This window comes from Castanea sativa, chromosome 9 (assembly GCF_040712315.1).
Source record: "Castanea sativa cultivar Marrone di Chiusa Pesio chromosome 9, ASM4071231v1".
In the NCBI taxonomy this organism is placed as follows: Eukaryota; Viridiplantae; Streptophyta; class Magnoliopsida; order Fagales; family Fagaceae; genus Castanea; species Castanea sativa.
In genome coordinates, this window is record NC_134021.1 from 40,670,463 (window position 1) to 40,691,659 (window position 21,197).

Consider the following 21,197-nt stretch of genomic DNA (forward strand, 5'->3'; position numbering starts at 1 on the left):
TGGCTTTGCTTTGTTTTGTTTTCTTCAATTTTTCAGTCTTCACTGTTTTCTTGACAAGAAGAAATCAAATAGTACATAGCTCCAGTAATTAAAGACAAAAAGATGGGCCTAAACTTAGAATCGGTTTAGCACAAAGTTTAATAAATACAAATTAGCCAGAGATAAACTTAACAGCTTTTCCCCACACACTGTTTATGACACTCATTCAATGCCCCCACCATTTTTGTAACAATCAGAGTTATCAACAATTCTGGCTAGTCACACCATCCATCAACAATCAGAGTTTCCCCACACGCTTTGTCCTCATTTTGAACACGCAAGATGAATTTGCTATAGTGTATAGTAGAGCTGACTCATACGATGACCCTACCATTATGGTCCACCTCTTAACTTCTTCGAAACTCTCGAAGAATTACAGTAGCTATTAAAACTCTCGAAGAAACTTCATTTGCAAATTTCAGATTGGATTTCTACTCACTCCGATTCGACGCATTTTCAAAAATACGCAAGTCAGGTTGGGGATCAAGTTATTTCTTCTTCCCTAATTTCAGATCCACCCGTACGTTCTGGCCCCAATCTCAGGTGCGTCTCTTGATTCTATCAATCTCATCTATTGTTAAAATTTTGTGGAGTTTGATGTTTTGTTACAGTCTTTTTTGGATCTGATTTACAGACTACATTATTTTAGTTTTTTAGGTTTATGATGTTTGTGCTATTTACTAGGCTTATGATATAAGATCAGAACTTCAAATATCAACACCAAACCCTTAAAACTGAGATCTTGTGGCTTCATTTTTTGGGTTTATTTTATATGATCAAAGGTTTCTTTTTTTTTTTCTTTTTTTTTTTCACCTTTGCATTCTTCTTTTCTTTTAAGTTTGGGTTCATGTGTGGAAGAAATGCGGGTAGCCGTTCTGACATAGTTCCCATTATTTGAGTGTTATTTTGCTTTTTACAAACCAAAAACTGAGTTCAAGTTTGGGTTCCAAACAAGAATTTGAGTGAGATTAAAAATAAAGGGGAATTATGAATTGAGTTAAGAATTGTGAGTTGTGAGTTATGAGAATGATAATTAAGTTATGAAAATTGAGACATGGATGTGTTGAGAACGAACACTATATAAACTTCCAAATCTTTGACCACACTTGCATATGCCCCATTTGAGCTCTAAATTAAAGTTTCTTTTATTACGATCATCGTAGCCACATAATAATTAGATCTGATTGTGTAGAACACATTCTTGGAATGTGACCAAGACATAGCATCAATTGTCCGATAAAGTTAGCGGAACAAGTAAAATTGCCTCAACATCCCCACTGTCAAAGTGTGAAGACTTACAAAGACTTTTTTTTTTACTCTAGCCCTTACCATCGTGAGGTCCATCGCACCAAAAGTATATAGCAGAGATACAAACTTAAGAGTTGTAATAGCTATCTTAATTTTATGTTTTTAACAATGCTTGCAAATTATGTCTTATTCACAATTAAAAATAGATTCTTTAAAAAAAAAAAACTGTTAAAAATAAAGTGAGGCTAAAATAGTATACTCTTCATTTAATATATTAAAGATAGTTTAAACTTTAAAGTTTTAATAGCTTGCAATGCAAAGTGGAAAGAATTTATAATTTAGACTTTTAGAGTGAATTAACTGAATTTAAGTAAAAATTTTTTTAGGTGAATTTAGAGTGAATTTAAGTAATTAATACATAAAACTTACAATATTTATGTTTTTGTTTTTTTGAGCTGACATTATTTATTACTAGTAAGGGTTGTACGTGCAAGACATGTGCTGCCTCTTGAGTGAGAAAATTTAAGATAGAATTTTTTTTTTGAGAGATAAATACAACATGTTGCTAACCATGTAACTTGAACCATTTCCTCTTAGACCCCAAGCACTTTGTGCATGGGACCGGAGGTGCCAATTCAGCTACAAAGCCTTTGACAGATAGAATTTTTTTAAAGAGGTATGAAATCATCTACTTAGATTTAGACTAGTTATTTAACATATGACTATTTATTTACTATAATAAATTTTTAGAACCTATTTATTAAATACAGTATCTACTTACGATAAAATTCTACTAAGAATAATAGCAAATGTCATCATCTTTCAACAATAAACAACTAAGTTTTGATAAGACATTGCCACAATATTTAAATTTTTTCAATAACTAATGACATATGCTATAATTGAAATTTTTCAGCAAATTAAATATCTACAATCATTTACAATGAATATTTTGTTATTCATACTTCCTTCTGTTTTATCATCTTATTTTATGAGCCTAACTACAATGCTTGGCTTACTTAATTTTTAATGAATACATTTTTAAGAAAGAAAGCAAATAAAAAAAGAACAAAATAACAAAAGACATATTTCATTGAAGTTTCTATTAGATAAAATTATAAATCATGAAGATTTAATTCTTTAATAAATTAGTGTTCTCTAGGTAACAAATAGAATACGATACATCACAATTTTTTACTTTCTAAGTATGACTAACACATAAAACTCAAAATACACAAAGAAATTTTTTGGGACATTAAAATTTAGTGAGGTATTTTAGATATTGCATAATGAAATATTCTAGAAACCATAAGATTTTGTTAGAGTTTAACTAAAAGAGTAACAGCAGAGACTATATGTTTGTCTACAAAATATAAAGGAGGAAATTATTCAACTTTAAAGTTGAGAGGGGGTGGGGGGAATAAAACTACCCCAAACATGGAGGGGAAAAGTACTTTTTTCCATTTTATTTTTGTTGGTAAAACTATATGTTTTTTTTTTTTTTTAAGTCAATCCAAGAAAACTGTCCGTAAAAGTGTAAAACTATGAAAACTATGCAAATTCTCTTCTCATTCTTCTCTCTCTCTTTTCATTTACAAATTTCAGATTGGATTTCTACTCACTTTGATTTGACGTATTTTCAAAACTACGCAAGTCAGGTTGGGGATCAAGTTATTTCTTCTACCCTACTTTCAGATCCACCTGTTCTAGCCCCCATCTTAGGTGCGTCTCCTTTATTCTCTCAGTCTCATCTATTGTTAAAATTTTGTGGAGTTTGATGTGTTGTTATAGTCTTTTTTGGCTCTGATTTTCAGACTAGATTATTTTAGTTTTAGTTTTTTGGGTATTTTTATGGGTTTATGATGTTTGTGTTTTTTATTGGGTTTATGATATGAGATCAGAACTTTATATATCAACACCAAACCTTTAAAACTGAGATCTTTTGGCTTTATTTTATCAGATTAAAGCTTTTATTTTTTCACCTTTGCATTCTTCTTTATTTTCAGGTTGGGTTTGTGTGTAGGAGAAAATTGAGATATGGGTGTGTTGAGAATCAAACGTTGTAATCTTTCATATGTTTGAGACTTTGATCACACTTGCTTATGCCCCATTTGAGCTCTATATTAAAGTTTCTTTAATTGCGATGATCTTAGCCACATAATAACTAGATTTGACTTTGTAGAACTCATTGTTGGAATGTGACCAAAACATAGCATCATTTGTCTAATAACAAGTTAGGGGAACACGTAGAATTGCCTCAACATCCCCACTATCAAAGTTTTAAGACTTTAGACCTAAGAGTTGTAATAGCCATCTTAATTTTATGTTTTCAACAATGCTTGCAAATTGTGTCTTATTCACAATTAAAAATAAATTCTCATAAAATAAAATTAAAAACTGTTAAAAATAAAGTGAGGCTAAAAAAGCACAATCTCCATTAAATTTAAGAAAATAATTTAAGCTTTAAAGTTTTAATAGTTTGCAATGCAAAGTGCAAAGAATTTATAATTTAGACTTTTAGAATGTATTTAAGTAATTAATACATAAAACTAACAATATTTATGTTTTTGTTTTTTTGAGCTGACATGATTTATTATTTGTCATGCAAAGACGCCGTCGTATAACTAATACTAGGGATATGCACAACATATATGAGCACTTGAGCTCTGCAATTGCACTTTTTTAATGTAAGAGAGAGAAGTTAAGAGGTTTAAAATTATTCATTTGTTCATCAAAAAATTATTCATTTGTTCTAATGTTAAAATTAAAAATGAATTTTTTTCTAAGTTTAAAAATCTCAGTTCTTAAAAGACAATTTTATGATTTTTTTTTACTTTACTTTAATAATTAATTTTTTAATAAATATGATGAGGAATAAAGTACTCCAGATCGTCCACGGTCATCCACACCAGCAGCTGTCCAGAAGAAATCATCAAGACGGGAGCTAACGCCATAGCCGTCCATGGACGAAGTCAAGCCCACATCTTTCGTCCTGAAAAGGCGACCACCTCGTCCTGACTAGACTCGTCCACACGAGGACCCCTGGACGAGGACGTACACTTGGGAATTATTAAAATACACTTCACTATTTCGTAATACACGCATAACTTCCGATGACCGTTGTATGAGAAAATGCAACTATCAGGTGGTTATGGGAGTTATCCAAGAACCCCGGACCTCCTGATATCCAGAGGAGGTTACAATTTCAATAACTGTCCCCAGGACACTATATAAACAGCCATTCAGACCAATGGAAGGTACGTTTTGACTGCTCCCAAAAAGTTGAAACTCCAAAAACATAGAAAGAAAACTAACTTCGCCATCAGAGGGTTTTTGGCCGGCAGCCCCGGTCACCTTTGATCACTTTTCTTTCTTTTTCAGGCTATTGAAAGAGCAAGTGAGTCATCCAAGTCCGAAGCATCCAACCTATTGATTTTCTTTGCATCATCAAAATATATAAACAAACTATTAATTTGGAAGCAACGTAAAAAGAAAAAAAAACAATATAAACCAAAGTTTTGAATTATGTTTCGGACGTTTTTTAGGATTGGCTATAGGAATGGAATATTCTGGTACCGGTGTGTGGTGGAACACTATTCCAGAATTACATGCCAGATATATATATAGACCCACATAAATTATTTAAATTACTTATTTTAGGAGTATAAAAATGAATTTCTTATACAAAATTTAAACTTTGATATTACTTAGTACAGCTGAGATGAGATTGTTTATTTAAAAATAATCAAATAAAGGAGATTGTACTTGTTTTAGATGGGTATTGGGTAAAGTAAACTACGAACGTTCCTAAAAGGCTTACTCCAGTTCTTTAATTTATTTTTTGTACTTTCATATTTCAAGTGGCCTTTCACAGTTTTTGATGTCTTACAATAAAAGATAAATTCAAACTTGATATTACTTAGTACAGCTAAGATGATATTCTTTATTTAAAAATAATCAAATAAAGGGTTTATTTGGGATCCGTTTATTTTGTTGAAATTTAAAATTTTTTACTGAAAGTACTATAGATAAAGGTAAAATTTAGCTGAAATAATACAATAAGACCCATGAATATTAACAAAAATAAGCTAAATAGTAAAATAAGTTGGTTTTTTTAATTTTTGCCAAATACGCACAAAGAAGATTCTACTTGTTGTTGATGGGTATTGGGTAAAGTAAACTATGGGTATTTGGTGGGGTGAAAAAGTGGGAGGATAAAAAATGGTGATATAGCAAAAAGTGAGAGGATAGAAAAAATTTTAATTTTCTACATTTTTGTTTGGTTGGGAGTGAAAAAGTGGAAAGATGGAAAAAGTGAGTTATATAAATTTACTCATATACCCTTGTTAAAAAATAATATCTAATTAAAACAAAAAAGTGACAAACAACCAAAAAAAGTAATCATCCAAATTTATTAAAAAATAAAAATCATAGCTAGAAAAAAAATCACTTCTAGTTAAACAAAAGAAATAAAAAATAAAAATACTGTTACGCCACACCCCATGAAAAAAAAAATGTCCAGGAGGAAATCAAAAGAAGAAAAAAAAAAAAAAAAAAAGGCCAACGTACTATCTGGACAAAACACGTGGACATTTTGGTCAAATTAATAAATCATACTCCCTCTTTCTTCTTGGATGATGTCCTCTAGAGAAGTCAATAAATTACATCTAATGATTTCCTAACTACCTATGTCTCAATACATGAATATGAATCTATACTCAGCCTTTTTTTTTTTTTTCTTTTTTTTTTAGAATCAAATCTATACCCACCTAAAATAATGGATATGGTGCCTTAGATCAGGCTAAATGGTAAATATTGATTAATGGTTTTTTTTTTTTTAATTATATTCTTCTTTTTCACCGTGCCAATTGAAGTTGCTCAGAGATTTTTCTGTTTTTTTTTATTGGATTTGGAACTATGCAATTGCTATTTTAGTAAGAGAGAAAAGTTAAAAGGTTAAAAATTGTTGATTTATTCTAATGCTCGAATTAAAAAGTGAATTTTTTAATTTTAAATCTCAGTTCTTAAAAGGCAATTGCACAATTTTTCTTACTTTTCTTTAACATTATTTAAAAAAAATAAATACATAAATAAACTCTTAAAAGCAAATTGCGCAATTTGGAACTAGGTGTGTTACATAGAACTAGAATTTTTCAAACTCAATTTTCATGGTTTTTTGTTTTTTGTTTTCTGATTTTACATTGAAATCGATTTTTATAAACTTTAGATTTTTTATTTATTTTTAAATTGCTCCTCACTAGGAGGTTTTGAAGTGAAAGCTCACGCCTTTCTCATCTACTCAGCGGCAGCCTCCTTCCTTTTCCTCTTCTCAACTTTTTTTTTTCTTCTGCTTCGGACTTCGGTGGTCGGTGGTCGGTGGTCGGACTTTGGTGCTCTGCATCTCGGCCTCTCGCCTCCCTCTCTTTTTTCTCGGCTTCTTCGGGTAATTTTTTTAGATATCTCTTTTGATGGTAATATTTGCTCTAGCATGCTTAAGTTCTTGATCACTCGTAACTTTAAGTGCTTCATTGATTTCATTGGATTTAAATAAAAAAAAAAATTGCTTTTGGCGTCTAGTTTGGAAATTTAGATTGAAGAGGAAATTTGTAAGAATCACGCACAGGTGATAATATACTATAGATAAGAAATTTTATTCTTTAAAAGATTTTATAACATTGATGAGAGATGCTAACTTTTTTTGGATACGATTTTATACCGTATATGTCTATAGCAAATTAGATAACACTTGTATGATTATTAGAGTTTAGGAATTATAGTTGGTGAATTTATTTGGTGGATTTATTTGTATACACTGGTGTTATTTGTGAATTATTTATTTGTGATTTTGTATATGTTGTGTTGATGGATTTATTTGTTGATAAAATGATTGCTGCCAATCTGAAATTGTTGAGTGGAATGGAGTTTGCCGCTGTATCATCTAATGAACATGCTTCTACAACTAGGTCTAATGCTAATACTTTGTGAGAGCATTTGGTTCACATGATGATATTAATTTCAATTATCTTTTATGACATTTGAGGCTTGTGTTGTTATCAAATGAACCTTAAAACTTAGTAATATTCTTTGTTTGAAACTTTTTTGTTATTTGGGGGTATTGAACTTATTTATTTGGTTCTCTGTTTGAAACTTATTTGTTATTTGGATGTAATGAACCAACCTATTAGAAAATATTTGGATGTAATAAACTTATTTATTTGGTTCTCTGTTTGAAACTTATTTGTTATTTGGATGTAATGAACTTATTTATTTGGTTTTGTTGAAAGTTTAATATGTTAAGGATAATTATTTTGTAGTGTTATTATGTTAAATTCTCTTAAAAGATGTTATATACTTATATTTATTTTAAATAAACATATTTATTACTATTAGTTTATAAGTTTTAGTATATAAAAAATTATTATTTATTTATATAATTTTAAAAATTATTAATTAAATTACTTATGAAAATCAGTAACCAGTCCCTTTTTCGGTTCTTTTGCCGTACTGATTTTTAAAATCATGTTTTGTGGTGCTAAAAATAGTAATATGACTTTTTAACACCACCAATAATAATGCTCTTAAAAAGCTAAAGTGAGGTAAGATTTTTTATTATTCAGATTTTTTTTTTTTTGAAAAAAAAGTAAGATGTTTTACATTTGATGAAATCAAAAACAAAATCTTTAAGTTGGGATAAATTATCATTTTTGTTCTTAAAGTTTCATTTTATCATTTTGAACAGTGAAAGTCATGTTTGTTGCTAAGCTGATCGCTGTGTCCACTCTTGTCTAAAAATTGTTATAAAATACCTCTAAAAACAAGGTTGTTTTGACATTCTTCCCATTTATATGTACTAAAAATATATATATATATTTTGCAATAAAATTAATGTAAAAATATAAATTATATATTTTAAATTTGACAGTTGTCATTTTAGTTTTGTGAATATTTTTTTTTGTCACCATTTTGATTCTATAAATTCATATTTACTATCACTGTTAGTCATTCTGTTCATAACTTATATTAACTATTAAAACAATTAAGTTTTCTTATTCTTTTATTAAAGAAAGAATACAAATTATACATTTTAAGTTTGATTAATTGTTATTTTAGTTCTGTAAAATTCATTTTTGTCATATTGATCCTATAAGTTTACATCAATTAGTCCTTTTCACTTGCAATTTTTTAAATTAGACTATCACCTCACCCCTTTAAATATTTTCCAATTTTTATATATTATTAGCACAATGTCTGTCGGATACTCACCCCTTTATGCACAGTATTATCTATCTATATATATCTAAAAGCTGCAGCGTAAAGTTTAATGTTGTTGCGCTCTTGTTGAGCTGTATTAGCACTACATCATCAACTTATTTTCAATATTTTCTCTCTCTTTTGAAACTTTTTTTCTCCTTATTAATTTGCCATTTACAATTACACATTCTCCAACACTGCCTTACAATTTCTCCATCCTTTCATCTTCCTTTTATTTTGACTCTTCTTCTCCCTATTTTTAAAATAAAAATTTGTTATTTTCTCTTCCATTCAATCCATCTTTTGCTCAACAAAAAGGTGAATACTCTCTCTCTCTCTCTATATGTATATATATATATATATATATATGTGTGTGTGTGTGTGTATTCTTTCTTTTGGTGGATGTTTAATTCTCTAGATTGATGAATTTTTATGTTTAACTCTACTTTAAGTTGATATGATTTGGTTATATTTTAATTTTTTATCTTTTTAATTTTATTTTCTTTGTTTGTTACATGTTATCCTATGAAATTACAGAATTATTTAATGTTATTCCATTACACAGCATGACTTGGATAATTTGGTGTTTACAACTATACATTTTCTTTTGAACATTCTTCTACTCATCTTCTTTTATATGATTTTGTTATTTGTCTCACATTCTTTTTCAAAAGAAGTGATTGTTCTCTCTCTCTCTCTCTCTATTATTAATTCTTTCTTGCAACTCTATTTTAGATTGATGAATTTTTTTTGTGTCTCTACTTTTGGATAATACACTTTGGTAGTGTTTTATGAGTTATTTATCACATGTACTCTCTATCCCTCTTATAGTTTTGATTTGAGTTAATTTTTAGATATTTTAAAAGTGACATGATTATGTATTTGAATGTTTCTATAAACTATTTGAATAATGTCAATTGTAAATTTGTGATGAGGTTTGGTTATCATAATAATCTTCTTAGAATAAGAAATTCAAATAAATGAATTTTGGAACTTAAAAATTTTAGTTGTAGAAAAAAAAAAACCATAGCACTATACAAAAGTTTGAATAATATAGATCACTTGAAAAAAGAATAGTATTTCTATCTTTTATCTCAAAAAAAATTATGGAATAATATTAATTAAATGCACCTTAGTTTTTTAACAAAAAAAAATAATAATAATAGAATGATATATTTGTGGAGATGGAGAGATGAAAAATAATTTTAGAAATAATATTTCCAGTATGTTTTATAGAATAAATCATACATTATACCACACTACAAATTAGTTGTATATTCCCATGCATTGCATGGGTCTGCCACTAGTGAGGAGCACTGGAGGGGAGGATTCTTGAAAAGTAAACAACACAATCTCTTCTCTCTCTCTCTCTCCAATTATTGAACTGTCACAAAGACTAACAAATTATTCATACAAAGTAGCTTTAGATAAAGCTCTTGACAACCATTTAGCCTAATAAACGAAAAAAAATGCACAGTTGACTTGACTAAGAAAAAACAAGACACATAACCCATCCCCGCCATCTGTGTTTGAGTTTTAATGTGAATTACTGAATTGTCAACAATACAAACCCAGTCGAGTTCAGAGATTTAATTATATGTTGTGTTTTAGAAAATATACCAGGCACTTCCCCGGAGTTCTGAATGGTGAGACCTCACAGTGAGTAGCAGAGTGATGTACATGTGGCGGGATGGAGTTTATTTGCTGGCTTCATGAACCTCCATTTCAACTGGGCATTCTCATAAATAAAAAAGAAAAAGAAAAAAAAAAGAGGTAAGGTTGTTTGACCGATCTGATTAACAGAGGGTTTCAAAACACTGCCTCAAATGGTTTTCTTCTTCCCTAGTTTATTTTCTTTTCATTTTTTCTTCAGTAGTATTGATTTTATTTTATTTTATTGGTTTGCAGATCTATATCACGATTCAATATTTAGTAGTAGTATATTTTCAATGGCTTTAATGGACATGGAAACAGCCTTGTCATCTTTCCCAAGTTCTTCTTCTTCTTCTTCTTCTGCCCGATGGATGTATGATGTCTTCCTTAGTTTCAGAGGTGAGGACACCCGCCACAATTTTTTGGATCATCTATTCAATGCTTTGAAAGTGAAAGGCATTCACACTTTTAGAGACAATGAAAAACTTGAGAGAGGAAAATCCATCTCACCAGAGCTGTTGAAAGCAATAGAAGAATCAAGATTTGCCATAGTCATTCTCTCAAAAAATTACGCATCTTCAACTTGGTGTTTAGATGAACTTGCAAAGATCATTGCTTGCAAGGAAGATTTGGGAATGAAGGTTTTGCCTATTTTTCACTATATCGAGCCATCAGATGCACGGCAACAAATGAGAACTTTTGCAGAGCCATTTGTTGAATACAAAAAAAAGGAGAACAAAGAGAGGGTGGAGAAATGGAGAGATGCTTTGAGACAAGTGGGCAACCTCGCCGGATGGCATTTAAAGAATACGAGGTAAATAACTTGGTTTATGTATTTCTTTTAAATATTCAAATGTCCCACTTCATATATATAATATTATTTGGAGCCTTAAGCAAATCAACATACATGTTTCATTCTACTTCTTTCAATTTTATCCTAAGCGAATCAATTTACATATTTTGTTTCAGTCAGTCAAACTGAACATCAATTATATATCATATTTTTTGTGTGACTAATTGGAGGCTCAAACTCAATGCATATTGTACTTTATTCATTGCAGGTCTGAGCTTGAAGACATCAAAGAAATTGTGGGATGGATATCGCTTCACTTGAAATATGATGCAATCCCATACTTTACCAAGAACCTGGTAGGAATATACTCTCAAATGGTGGAATTGGAGTCATGTTTAGCTATAGAATCAAATGACGTTCGATTTATAGGGGTTTGGGGGATGGGGGGAATTGGCAAGACAACTCTTGCTAGAGTTGTTTATTTTATGGTTTCTAAAAAATTTGACACTTGCAGTTTTATTGAGGATGTTAGGGAAAAATCTGAAAAAGAGGGATTACTTTCACTACAACAGAAACTTATTTCTGATATTTTGATGGAAACAGATTTTAAAATAAGAGATCAGTATGATGGAGTTCTCAAGATCAAGAATAGGTTTTCTCGTAAAAAGATTCTTCTGGTTCTTGATGACGTAAATAAATTAAACCAGTTACAAATGTTAGTTGGGGAGCATGATTGGTTTGGTCCAGGCAGTAAAATTATCATAACAACAAGAGATGTGCATGTGTTGAACACACATGGAGTAGATGGAATATATGAAGCTAAAGGACTCAATTATAAAGATGCTCTTCAACTTTTTTGCTTGAAAGCTTTTAAAAAAGAGCATATCCCAAATGATTATTTAGAGCTGTCCAAAGATTTTTTAAAATATGCTGGAGGTCTTCCTTTGGCTCTTGAGGTTTTGGGTTCCTTCTTGTTTGGAAAGAGTACCATTGAATGGAAAAGTGCATTGGAGAGGCTTAAAGAATATCCTAATACAGAAGTTCTCCAAGTACTTCAAATAAGTTTTGATGGACTCCATGACACAGAGAAGGAAATATTTCTACATATTGCATGCTTCTTTAATCATAGTACGAAAGATCAAGTAGTAGAAATACTAGATATTCTTGGTCTTTACCCTAATATTGGGTTGACTGGACTGTTTAATAAAGCTCTATTGAAAATAATATATGGGGAAGTGTTGTGGATGCATAATTTACTTGAAGAAATGGGTAAGAATATAGTTCGTCAAGATTACCCTGATGATCCTAGAAAACATAGTAGACTATGGCGTTATGAGGACGTTGACAACGTATTGAAAAAAAACAAGGTATGAGGTTACTTAGAGAATTTAAGCTCATTCCCTACCTTCTTGTTCCAAAATTTGAAATTTGAATTGTTATGCTAATTATATATGTGCAATTCACTAGTTCCTTCTTGATTGTCAGGGAACAAAAGCTGTTCAAGCCATGGATATTTGGGGTACTTATAATGAAGAAAAAGAGGCACATTGGAACCCTAAGGCATTTTTGAAGATGTACAATCTTAAATTTCTTAGAATTAATGATATTAACCATGTCCCCACACATCTTCCTAATGATTTAAAAATTCTTAATTGGAATCAGTATCCTTCAAAATCTTTGCCATCAAGTTTCCAACTAAATGAGCTTATTCAACTTTTCTTGCAACGAAGTGAAATTAACCAAATTTGGATAGGAAGAAAGGTACTTATGTTATTAAGTATCTTCACTGCTTTTCTTTTTAGATTTCAATAAATGGACACTGAAGCTAATTATTCCAATCTTTTTTTTTTCTTTTAATAGAATTTTGACAAGTTGAAGTTCATCGACTTGACCTACTCCTCAAACTTGATTACAACCCCAGACTTTGCTGGAGTCCCAAATCTTGAGAAATTAGTGTTTGAACATTGTACAAATTTATGTGACCTTCACCCATCGATTGGAATTCTTAAAAAGCTTGTTCTTCTTAATCTAGCATATTGTGAAAAGCTAAGTTCTCTACCAAGCAAGTTTGAAATGGATTCTCTCAAGACTCTTAATCTTTCTTGTTGTGTAATACTCGAGGAAATTCCAAAATTCATGGGAAGCATGGTATGCTTACAGAAACTTTTTTTGGATTGCACTGCTATTATGGAACTACCTTCATCAATTGGAGGCTTGATTGGCCTCACTTCATTGATTCTAATGGATTGCAAAAATCTTGTGCGCCTTCCTAGTTCCATTTGTTGTTTGACATCTCTTGAATCTTTAGATCTTTCTGGATGCTCAAAATTTGACAATTTGCCTGAGAACCTTGGGAATGTCAAAGGTTTGAAGAAGCTTGATTTGAGTGGAACAGCTATTAAAGAGTTGCCTTCATCAATTGAACGTTTGACAAACCTTACTTCTTTGACTCTACTTAAATGTTGGAAACTTGTGTGTCTTCCTAACACCAAATGTGGTTTCAAGTTCTGTGGTGCTCTTGATCTTTCTGGACACACAAAATTTAAGAAATTGCCAGAGAACCTATGGATAATCGAAGATCTAGAGATACTTGATTTGAGTAGAACTGCTATAGAAGAGCTACCTTCATCAGTTGAACATTTGACAAGCCTTACTTTATTAGCTCTCCAAGATTGTAAAAATTTTGTGGGTCTTCCTAGCACTATTTGTTGTTTGAAATTGCTTGAATCTCTGGATCTTTCTGGATGCTCAAAATTTGACAACTTGCCAAAGAACCTAGGGAATGTTGAAGGTTTGAAGAAGCTTGATTTGAGTAGAACAGCTATTAAAGAGTTGCATTCATCAATTGAACGTTTGACATCTCTTGAATCTCTATATCTTTCTGAATGCTCAAATTTTGACAACTTGCCTGTGAACCTTGGGAATGTCAAAGGTTTGAAGAAGCTTGATTTGAGTGGAACAGCTATTAAAGAGTTGCCTTCATCAATTGAACGTTTGACATCTCTTGAATCTCTAGATCTTTCTGGATGCTCAAAATTTGACAATTTGCCTGAGAACCTTGGGAATGTCAAAGGTTTGAAGAAGCTTGATTTGAGTGGAACAGCTATTAAAGAGTTGCCTTCATCAATTGAACGTTTGACAAACCTTACTTCTTTGACTCTACTTAAATGTTGGAAACTTGTGTGTCTTCCTAACACCAAATGTGGTTTCAAGTTCTGTGGTGCTCTTGATCTTTCTGGACACACAAAATTTAAGAAATTGCCAGAGAACCTATGGATAATCGAAGATCTAGAGATACTTGATTTGAGTAGAACTGCTATAGAAGAGCTACCTTCATCAGTTGAACGTTTGACAAGCCTTACTTTATTAACTCTCAAGGGTTGTAAAAATCTTGTGTGTCTTCCTAGCACTATTTGTAGTTTGAAATTGCTTGAATCTCTGAATCTTTCTGGATGCTCAAAATTTGACAACTTGCCTGAGAACCTTGGGAATGTCAAAGGTTTGAAGAAGCTTGATTTGAGTGGAACAGCTATTAAAGAGTTGCCTTCATCAATTGAACGTTTGACATCTCTTGAATCTCTAGATCTTTCTAGATGCTCAAAATTTGACAACTTGCTTGAGAACCTTGGGAATGTCAAAGGTTTGAAGAAGCTTGATTTGAGTGGAACAGCTATTAAAGAGTTGCCTTCATCAATTGAACGTTTGACATCTCTTGAATCTCTATATCTTTCTGGATGCTCAAAATTTGACAACTTGCTTGAGAACCTTGGGAATGTCAAAGGTTTGAAGAAGCTTGATTTGAGTGGAACAGCTATTAAAGAGTTGCCTTCATCAATTGAACGTTTGACATCTCTTGAATCTCTATATCTTTTTGGATGCTCAAAATTTGACAACTTGCCTGAGAACCTTGGGAATGTCAAAGGTTTAAAGAAGCTTGATTTGAGTGTAACAGCTATTAAAGAGTTGCCTTCATCAATTGAACGTTTGACAAACCTTACTTCTTTGACTCTACTTAAATGTTGGAAACTTGTGTGTCTTCCTAACACCAAATGTGGTTTCAAGTTGTTTGACATTAGCATGCTTCAGGGCTTTAATAACATGCTTCAGGTCTGTCTCTCTCTCTCTCTCTCTCTCTCTCTCTCTCTCTCTCTCTCTCTCTCTCTCTTTCCAAGTTCTAAACGTTATTTTTTGTATATTTCAGGGACAAAGTGGTACACTACCAAAGAAGTTAAAAATTATTATTCCTGGAAGTGAAATTCCGAAATATTTTAACCATGAATGTATAGGTCATGAATTGAAATTACAAGTGCCTTCTAATTTGTCTAATGCGCTGATTGGAATTGCATTTTGTGTTGTTTTTGTACCCAACAAGTGGGGTGTACGCTCTCGTGATTGGGAGCTTTCATTTACAATCGATGGAATTCCAATGGATGGGCGAGAGATTTCTGGTTCTATGGAAAAATATGAAACAATTGAATCACATCACCTTTGGCTGACCTATTATTCCTATCAGAACGGATTTCATCCGCTTACGATTAGAGCATTTTCCTGGGACCTTAAGGTGGAGAAAATTGGGGTTCGATTCATATACCAGCAAGACATCGAAATTCCCAGTAAAACTATGGCACAGTGCATCAACAACAGCAGCATTGTAGTCCATCATGATATTGATGATTCAATTGCACAAGGTAGCGGAAATAAGCGAAGCCGTGATGAGGATGATGGGGCAGGACCTAGTGGAGAATGCTGCTCTATTATGGAACCACCGCCAAAGAGGATTCAAAGGCTTGGAGGATTTATGGAGGATTCTGAGGATCCTAGTCAAAGGGAATTTTCCGACTTCTTTGCGAGTAAGTCTATCTTTCTTCTTACTTTCAAGTTTTAATGTTTTAACTTTTAACATTTACAAGTCATCGTTTACAACTACTTGTTGGTGCACTTTTATTTAGTGGATGCAGAGGATTAAACGTCCAAGAAGCTTGAAGCCATTCACGAATGTAATAGTTACCAAGACATCGAAGATATCAATTAAACCATGGCATAGAACAGGAACAAGCTGCGCACTATGAGGGTCTGGGTGAAACTATCATGATATTGAACAATTCAGCCTCCGAAGGTTGCAAAAATAAGCAAAACTGAACGTCTGATTCGGAAGAATCTAGTGGAAAAGGCCACATTAACGAGGGACCAGATCCAAAGACTTGGAGTATTTATGTCTGATTCGGAAGAATCTAGTAAAAGGGAATTCTTTGCCTGTATCTGTTACAATTTACAAGTTTTACTGTTGTCTTTTATTTTTGGGGAGGGGAATCCAATGAAAGTGTGGCTTTTGATTGATAACAAATTTAATTTGTTATAGGTATAAAATTAGAGAGTTTTTCTTTTTGGATTTCCCATATTTTATAATTTAAATAAATTATTAAAAAAATAATAAAAAAGCATAGAACTCTGCAAGTTGTACCTTAGCATTACCTTTGACCCTCATATAGCCGCATTTTGTTTAATCAGGTTGAAATAATACAAAATTTTCTTCTTGTCTTGTTGGGGCACTTTTATATAATGGAAGGAAGGGATCAAACGTCCAAGACGCTTGAAGCCTATTGTGGCGGTAAGAGGGATAGTTAGCAGAGCCACGTTGAAGAATTAGCCAAGTAGGATCTCTCTTCTCACTCAAAATGGTCAGCTATATAACTTAACTGTCAAATGGCTCTTATTATTGATTAAATCTTTATTTTGTCCTGCAAATGTTCTGTTGAACTTCTATTCCTATACAAATATATATTGAAATCTAATTATTTCCAGATTCCTAGTGAAAAAGTACTCAAAGAATAAGTGTGCTGACAAAGTATACTCTGGATGGATACAAGGTAAGTTGATCGAAACATGCTTTTATCTTTCAAAAACACTTGAAAGTTGAAACCCTTGCATTTTTTTGTTGTTGTTGTTACTGGCAGCATCATATATGACTTGAGTACCATACTTCTGAATTAGGATTCCATCTAGATGTTACCAATCATGCCATAGGAAAATGATACAACCTGATCCCACTTCAAACTTCAGTAATGTCCTGACAATGCAAGTAAGAGTTAGAATTTCTGCCTATCCCTGAGTGCTACTTGAGGAATGTTAACAAACCAGAAAATCTTGTATTTCAAAAGGTTTTATTTAACACAAGCTGCCTAAATTGAGCCTGCCTTAGCAAAGAGATTCCATATATGTCTCGTTATGGTTTCTTAGTTCCATTCTTGCACCTCTTTCAAACCTAATCCACCTTCTCTTTGGCTTGCATACAACATCCCAAGAAACTTGAGCCCCCTAAAGCTCCTTTCCTTTCCATAGGTAACTACTCAATATCTGTGCAATAGATTCTTTGGCAATATGAAGATGCTGGACTAGTTAAACCTAAAGGCTATAAAGAACTGGAGCCATCCTGCGAAGGAAAGGTTCCTTGCTGTCCAGGATTCAATTCTGATTGTTATCTTATCAAGAAGGAGCAAACATACTTTTGCACCAGGTCTTCGAGAAATTAGAGAAACCCTGAGCTATCTTACAAGTAGTGAGCCTTTTTGAATTGCAAGAGCTCAAATATTCACTTCTTCATCCCATCAGGAACAGCAGCACAGAAAGCCTCAATCTTTTGAGAGTAAGCAGCCACACCAGACATATTTCCTAAACTCCTCCAGATACTATGAAAAACATACTGCAAACTAGGAGCTTATGTTTATAGTTGCTTCTAGATTTACATTTCCCATCCAATCAATGCAACATAAACAAATATCTTTAGGGTGGAAAGGTACCATTTGATGGGAATATGTACGAAAATTCCCAAACCTGTGAAATGCAAAAATAGAGAAAAATATATGCCAAAGAAAAAATAATCACACACAAGATAGTATTTACGTGGTTCGGCAATTTTCCTACGTCCACGGAGTTGCAGGGATTTCACTGTTCTCAAGGAAAAATATAGAATGCGACAGTATAATTTCTTTCTTAAAAATGATATCAAAAACCCCAATCTCCAAAGCAACAATTTTATATCTTGCGCACAGGATTCACAATGGGCTACAAATATAACTAGACTCCACAAAGCCCAACACCATTCTCATGCCAATTGACACAACCTTGCACAGTGAACCATCTCAAAGGAGCTTTTGGGGTATGGCAGCTGTTTTGTGGCTAAAGCAGAGATCATTACACCAAATCCTTGCTCTTAATGCAAATTGAATCTGTTTCTCATGCCCATCTTTGGGAGCAAAGGACATTGTTTGTATATCCAAGGGGAATAGGTAAGTAGAGAAGGTGGCAACCACACAACCAAATTCCAAAACCTGAACTACCCCTGCAGCACGCAGGTCACTTTGGTCTCACTTGTAGTCATATTCCCTAACCTGAATGTACAACAAAATTTAGTATGTTAAAAGTATGACCAAAAACAAGCATCGATCCTGACACAAAATTTATATGTCATGCACACACACATCACAAATACATGTAGGTATGTATGTATGTACATAGGTAGTAGTAAGAAGTTAGTAAATTAGCATGACAACAAGCTTTCTAGCTAGTCCTTTACTATAATGTTGACAAATCTTTAGCAACAGGTTGGTGGAATCTTTTGGTGGTGGAGGGAAATTTCTCTCTAGGTCTTCTCTTCTAGAAACATCCAAGAACAACAAATTCTTTACATAAGAAATATCACGGCATGGAAGTAACTCGTTGAATGTCAATGGGCACACACTTATCCCAATTCCAAGGATCAAAAGTGGCGTTTCAATAAGAACAACGTTGTTTGTAAATGTAGAAATACCTGCAAGTTTAAATTACAACAATAACAACCAGAAGGACACAAAGTTGCAGAGTTCAGCAATATACCAAGGCATCTACTACAGCATGCTCTCTAAGGATCATGATCCTGACGATTCAGCCTCAAAAGGTAGCAGAACTAAGCGAAGGCATGATGAGGATGATGGGGCTGGACACCTAGTGGAGAAGGCTACTCTAACGAGGAACCACAGCCAAAATGAATTTATAAAGTCGGAGAATTTATTGCTGATTCTGAGGATCCTAGTCAAAGGGAAATTTTCGACTTCGTTGCCAGTAAGTGATCATCTTTCTTCTTACTACTTTACAAGTCATCATCAATTTTTTTTTTGGGACATATACTTTTTTTTTTTAATTGTTAACTTCAAAATATTGGGCTAGTTGTACCTTAGAATTACCTGTTAACACTCACAACAAAATCAACCCAAACTCAAAAATTAAAATCATACCATATTTCTTTTTTCTTTTTTTAATAATTGGTTGGAGTTCTACAAATTTTTTTGATGTCTTGTTGGTGAAATTTTATTTAGTGTAAGGATAGTATGAAATGTCCAAGACACTTGAATCCATTCACGGAAGGAAGAGGGATAGTTACCAAGACATTGAAGATCTCAATTAAACTATGGCACAGTTAAGCATCAACAACAGAACACTCTATGAGGATCTGGGTGATCTCCACCATGATCTTTATGATTCAACCCTAGAAGGTAGCAGAAATAAGTGAAGCCGTGACGAGGATGGCGGGACTGGACCATGTGGAGAAGGCTACTCTAGAGACGAACCCCCATCCAAAGACTTGGAGGATGTATGGCTGATTCTAAAGAATTTAGTACAAGGAATGTTTCGACTTCTTTTCCTGTAAGTCATCATCTTTCTTTTTGCTATTACAGTTTACAAGTCTTGATGTTCTCTTTTATTTTTTGAGGAGGGGAATCCAATGAAATGAAAGTGTGAGTTTTGATTGTCAGGTTTAAATTGGCATGATAAAAAATTTAAATTTGTCATATGTATAAATTGGAGTTTTTCTTTTTAGATTTTTACCCCTGTTTTTGTACATATACTAGCATTGAGAGAGGGAAAAAAAGAAAGTTCAAAGTATTGTGCTGGTTAACATTACCTTTTGGCACTCACATCCCAATCACCCCAAACTCAAAAATAAAATTCATTCCATGAATCCATATCACTTTTGTTTTTTTTTTTTTTGTTACTTTTTTTCATCAGGTTTGAATAATACAAAATTTTCTTCTTGACTTGTTGGGGCACTTTTTATATATTGGTAGGAGGGGATCCAAGAAACTTGAAGCCTATCGCAGTGGTAAGAGGGAAAGTTACAAGAGCGACGTTGAAGAATTAGCCAAGGAGGGTCCCTTCTCTCAAACCCACCTTGGCACTCACTAAACTGGTCAAGAATTAACCGAGGGTATCTTTTGCTGTATGTATGTCAATGTGTATATATATGTGGCTTTGTTTAATTGGTTTTATAGAGTTTAAGCAGTGGAATCAGTGTATAGAAATTAAAGTTCTCTTGTCCCATGCTTTTGTGCTATTTTGTAATCTCCTATTTTCTTTGTGAAATTTTCTGTTGGACACTATCCGTGGATGTAGGCCTAAAGCCGAACCACGTATATCTTTGGGTTCCATGTGTGATTGTCTTTTCTATTTCTATTTGGCATAACATACTATTATTTTGTTCACACAACAAATAAGCATAAAATAACCTACTATTAGTTTGTTACACAGCAAATAAGCATAAAAGATTCCACTTACTCAATAGTTTGTGATTAGAGCAATGTCTGCTTATGAAATGGAAGTTGCATTGTTGTAACGATTGAGTGCCCTGTTGGGCTTGGTAAGTGTGGTTGCAAATGTAGTTGTTTGTACTTTGGTAGCAGAGAGGAGGGGTTGTTTGAGTTTTATTTTTGCTGGTCTGTTGTTTTTGTCCAGCTTTGTTTGAAGTTTTTTCTTCTAGTGTTTTGATAAATAAAAATTAATTGTTCATTAAAAAAATTCTCCTGAAGTTTGTTGTATTAATATATTTCTCTTGGGATGTTGGTTCAGCTAGTGACAAACAAAATACCCATGAACCCTAGTGATAAGTTGCTTCATTTTTTATCGTCTTGAAGTTGTGACAGCAGCAGAAGAAATCAAGCCACTAGATAGTATCATTATCTTCAAGGGCAATGAGTAACTTGATCATCCTAAGCAGCCTTCTAAACCACCTTCCTAACAAGCTCTATTGCTGCTTTTCACACAACCTCGTCAATTACTCAACTGTGCTCTTAGCGTATTCGTATTCTTCTTCCTCCTCTGCTCTCATTTCTTCTTTCTCTAATGTCTTTCTAGCTAGAAACGGACTCAATCTTTCTCGAATCTCTCTTTAATGCGCCTTAAA

General features: G+C 32.7%; 1 protein-coding gene across 10 annotated transcripts; it reads left to right on the forward strand.

Moving 5' to 3' along the window:
- The first annotated feature begins 282 nt into the window (after positions 1–282).
- LOC142610150 (uncharacterized) lies at positions 283–20,470 on the forward strand. Of its 10 annotated transcripts, none has more exons than XM_075781883.1 (14): positions 283–582; positions 1,885–1,963; positions 2,893–3,009; positions 10,150–10,311; positions 10,447–11,005; positions 11,253–12,351; positions 12,470–12,745; positions 12,845–15,091; positions 15,186–15,834; positions 15,934–16,662; positions 16,787–16,851; positions 18,586–19,081; positions 19,336–19,663; positions 20,086–20,470. In XM_075781883.1, the coding sequence occupies exons 5-10, from the start codon at positions 10,488–10,490 to the stop codon at positions 15,948–15,950; spliced, it is 4,806 nt and encodes a 1,601-aa protein (XP_075637998.1). In that variant the 5' UTR covers positions 283–582; positions 1,885–1,963; positions 2,893–3,009; positions 10,150–10,311; positions 10,447–10,487; the 3' UTR covers positions 15,951–16,662; positions 16,787–16,851; positions 18,586–19,081; positions 19,336–19,663; positions 20,086–20,470. The 10 variants fall into 10 exon arrangements, with proteins under 10 accessions (XP_075637998.1, XP_075637996.1, XP_075638000.1 ...); XM_075781881.1 differs by lacking the exon at positions 1,885–1,963 and adding an exon at positions 6,591–6,730; XM_075781885.1 differs by lacking the exon at positions 1,885–1,963 and having other exon boundaries at positions 15,934–16,343; positions 16,493–16,662.
- Positions 20,471–21,197: the final 727 nt, after the last annotated feature.

What these genes read in the sequence shown, in the direction of transcription:
- LOC142610150 (XM_075781883.1), top strand. Translation starts at nt 10,488, where the DNA reads ATGGCTTTAATGGACATGGAAACAGCCTTGTCATCTTTCCCAAGTTCT. An exon ending in TGGCATTTAAAGAATACGAG is followed by an intron (nt 11,006 to 11,252) that starts GTAAATAACTTG and finishes TATTCATTGCAG; the next exon opens with GTCTGAGCTTGAAGACATCA. An exon ending in AAATTTGGATAGGAAGAAAG is followed by an intron (nt 12,746 to 12,844) that starts GTACTTATGTTA and finishes TTCTTTTAATAG; the next exon opens with AATTTTGACAAGTTGAAGTT.